Source organism: Bactrocera tryoni, unplaced genomic scaffold, assembly GCF_016617805.1.
Source record: "Bactrocera tryoni isolate S06 unplaced genomic scaffold, CSIRO_BtryS06_freeze2 scaffold_64, whole genome shotgun sequence".
NCBI classification, from domain to species: Eukaryota; Metazoa; Arthropoda; class Insecta; order Diptera; family Tephritidae; genus Bactrocera; species Bactrocera tryoni.
This window is the reverse complement of record NW_024396310.1, coordinates 467,758-471,563: the sequence shown is the minus strand read 5'-3', so window position 1 is coordinate 471,563 and position 3,806 is coordinate 467,758. Positions and strand designations below refer to the sequence as shown.

At 40.0% G+C, this 3,806-nt stretch overlaps 1 protein-coding gene across 1 annotated transcript; it reads left to right on the top strand.

Moving 5' to 3' along the window:
• Positions 1-1,849: 1,849 nt before the first annotated feature.
• Positions 1,850-2,528, top strand: LOC120781343 (MD-2-related lipid-recognition protein-like). The gene has a single exon (XM_040113547.1). It carries the CDS (start codon positions 1,973-1,975, stop codon positions 2,429-2,431), a length of 459 nt encoding a protein of 152 aa, XP_039969481.1. The 5' UTR covers positions 1,850-1,972; the 3' UTR covers positions 2,432-2,528.
• The last annotated feature ends 1,278 nt before the right edge of the window (positions 2,529-3,806 follow it).

Here is a 3,806-nt window from a genome sequence, read left to right as displayed (position 1 = left end):
CATTTCATCGTGGAAAGATATACGATCCAAGAACGATTCAAAATTATTAATATTTACTACCAAAATTCGGAGTCAATGGTCTCAACTTTAAGAGCGCTACGTCCAATTTATGGTCGTCATAATCATCCTATCAGATCAACAATTGAGCGTCTAGTGGAAAAATTTGAATCCACAGGTACCGTACAAAATATTTCCCTTGCCAGTGAGATAAAGAAGTGTCCGTAGTGTCGAGAATATTGGTGCCGCTTGCACATCAATTTAGGAAGACCCAAATCAGTCTCTCACACGTCGTTCTCGAGCGTTGGGCATCTCTGTGACGTCGTTGTGGCGAATTTAGCGAAAAGATGTTGTCCTATATCCTTACTGGATCAAATTGACTAAAGAACTGAAGCCACTTGATCGCCAGAATCGTCGTATGTTCGTGAATTTGGCTGAGAAACAACTTGAAATGATCCGGATTTTCATCGAAAAATCATCATCAGCGATGAGGCTCATTTCTGGCTGAATGGATTCGTCAACAAGCAAAATATGCATTATTGGTCAGGCAGCAATCCACATGTACTCAATGAGTCACCAATGCATCCCCAAACGGTTTACGGTTTGGTGAGGTTTATAGGCAAGCGGCGTCATTGGGTTGCACTTCATACGTGATGATCAAGACCGACACGTTACTGTAAATGGGAATCGCTACCGCTCAATGATAACCGAATATTTTTGGCCCGAATCGAATGATATGGACTTGGACAATATGTGGTTCCAAAAGGAGGGCGCCACAAGCCACACAGCGAATGTCACAAACGATTTATTGTAAACCAAGTTTGGTGAACGTGTTATCTCACGAAATGGCCCAGTCAATTGGCCGCCTCGGTCGTGCCGATTTAACGCCGTTGGACTATTTCCTGTAGAGCTTCGTCAAGTCTATGATCTATGCTAACAAACCAGCGACGATTGATGAACTTCGCACGAATGTCGAACGTGAAATAGCAAAGGTAACGGCCGATTTATGCTTGAAAACCGTTGAAGGTAGGGTTCAGCGTCCGGGCTTCTGCAAGCGTCCTCGTGGTGGCCATGCAAAAGTGATCGAGTTTCATACATAATGGCATCGAATAATAATAAATAATTTCATTGCTCTCTAAAACCGTTTTTGTTTCATTTAAAAAAACTTTTTGGCGCTCTTAAATTGAAAAACCCTTTATAAATAACACGTAAAATCGGTTTGTCTTCAAAATTCCGAAACTTTCAAACGGTTTAGGATACAAGTTTTGGCATACCGAATTCTTGTAGAGCATAACATAACCGTACAGAAAATTCATTGGAACATTTTCCATTCTTCCTGAAACTAAAATTCAAATTTCATTCCGTTACCTCTTTAGTTCACCTGACTAGTTTGTCCGGCAGCTGAAGGCAGGGACGAAATGCAGCTAGTTTTATTAATGATTCTGGTTATACACGAGCATACTTGATTATCTAACGATTCTCTACTCGTAAATAAGACAAAAATTAGAAAACTTATCAACGCTGTAAAATATCGAATACTTCCTGGTAAAAAACAAATAAATTGAAAACTGATGGCGGCTGTAATTATTTGCACTAAATAACCTGATAAGCAAACAAAGTATAAGAGAGATGAGCTGATAACGCTGCCACTAGATTTTTCTTTGTCTCAATGCCTTACTCATAGAATCAATATATTCGCGCATAGACACAGAGTGTTAGTCCCACAGCGAAGCTAAAAACTCGCCGCTTATCAGTTGAACACAGTCAGAGGTCACACTGTCTCATGCCGTTGCAGGCTTTGAGCGCAGCGAAGTCTACACAAAACTCTCTCTTATCACTTGCCAATCGGTCAAATCCATCAGCGGGCTCCCACTCGCGCTTAGTGAGACCTATTAATTGCCTTTTGAAACGTTCGAAACTGTCCAGTTTCGTGCAGCATTTTGAAGTGAATAGCATTGGAGGAAAGTGCGTATCAATGTCGCTTTTAAAGGTCTGCATAGTTTTAGCAGCGATCTCGCTTGCCGTCGCCGATATTGTAGATTTTAAGCCGTGCGGTGATGTCGACGCCTGCACCATACACGAGGTACGCATCGATCCTTGCCCACAGGCTAGCGAGCATTTGGCATGCCATATACGTCGCCGCCGTCCGGCCACTATGTCCTTCGACTTCACGACCAATTTCGCTGCGGAGACGTTGGAAGCCGGTCTGGCCTGGCAAAAGAGCGCTACACTAGATCTACCGCTGATCACCATGGACAAGCAGGCATGCAAGTACACACCGTGTCCCACGGTCGCCAACCAACGCCAAACATACACCATGGATGTGCCGATCGAAAGTAAATTCCCCATTAGTCCCTACACCATCAAATGGACTCTGAAAGCGCCCACCGGACAACTTTGCTGCTTCACCGTCGACATTAAAGTAGTGCGTTAAGTCCAAGATGAGGAGAAAAAGACATATGATTTTCAAAACTAACGAAATTGTAAAAGATATTAAAACGGTAAACGGTAAAAATAAATTAATAAATAAACATTGCAAAAATTTGCGTAAATTGTGGTCTTTTGAAGGGGAGGAGTGAAACTGAAAGATTTGAAGTGCAGTGTTGTAAAAGAGTGTAATATTTGACTCAAGAAAAATAGGCGATTTCCAACACAAGCTTCTCACCAAGTTAAGCTTTGTTATTTGTGTGGGCCAATCGCTCCCCAAAAGTAATTAGAACTAAACAGGCAATTATAGGAAATGGAATCGAGACTTTTTTTTTCGTGTTCGCTAGTAGTTTATCTCCCAAATATGCGATTAAGCTTCTTCAGGTAATTTAAGACTGGCATTTATTAGCAATTAGTGTAAGAGGTGAGGGAGTGGAGGAAAATACCAAACACCGCGAGAGTGGAAAGCTATAAAAGTGCCTTCGGGCAGTTTCGTGCAAGAGCAGTTTAAATATAATTGGAAATACATATACTTATATACATACATATTTTCTAAAAATTATTAAACATCTGGGAAAAATTAAGCAAAAATTAGAAAGCGCACAATCGCGCTCTTATCTTCCTTAAGTAATTAAAAGAAAGCAATAAACAATTCAAATACGAGTACAGCCATGGAAGGTGATTTGGGAGAGGCCATGACATTTATTTTAGTAGTGAATATTGATTTAAAATTATTTTTATAGGCTTTCTTTGTTGCTCGGTGGATAAGCATACAAGTTGCTCCATCACGTGATTTCAAACTTGTTTGTTTCTAGCTGAGCTGATAGCGCTCAGGCAGTGTAAGTATCTATAGAAAATATAAGAAATATGAAATATAGTGTGTGTTGTAGAGTGAATATATATATATATGTATATAATACTACAACAAATTTATTTCAATATAAAAATATTTTATCGACTGTCCCTTAAGTCGTGAAAGAGTCTAACAGAGAGAGTTTCAGTAATGTAAGCTGTTTAGTCGAAGCGACCGAAACCCATCTCATAATATTCTTCTGAATCCGACTGCTCCTTTTGGCTTCTTTCTTTTTTTCGGCAGCAGCGCCAGCACCAGCAGATTTGACCTCGTAGTTCAGACCCTGAAACACCTAACTATGTATTTCGCTCACTACCATTCGATGATTATACTCGTAAAAGCTCTTCCCAGAAATTTGTTTTTTCTTTTTTTTACGTTCGCTTTCTCTCTACCTTTCATAGACCGGAAAGCCTTAAAAATTTTAATTATCTACGGTTCTAGAAGAAAGAAAAATGTAAAGCAATCTTTAATTCCCTATAGCATATTGGTTGTCAAATAGGTCTTGCGGTATTTTTGCTAGTTGGCGCTG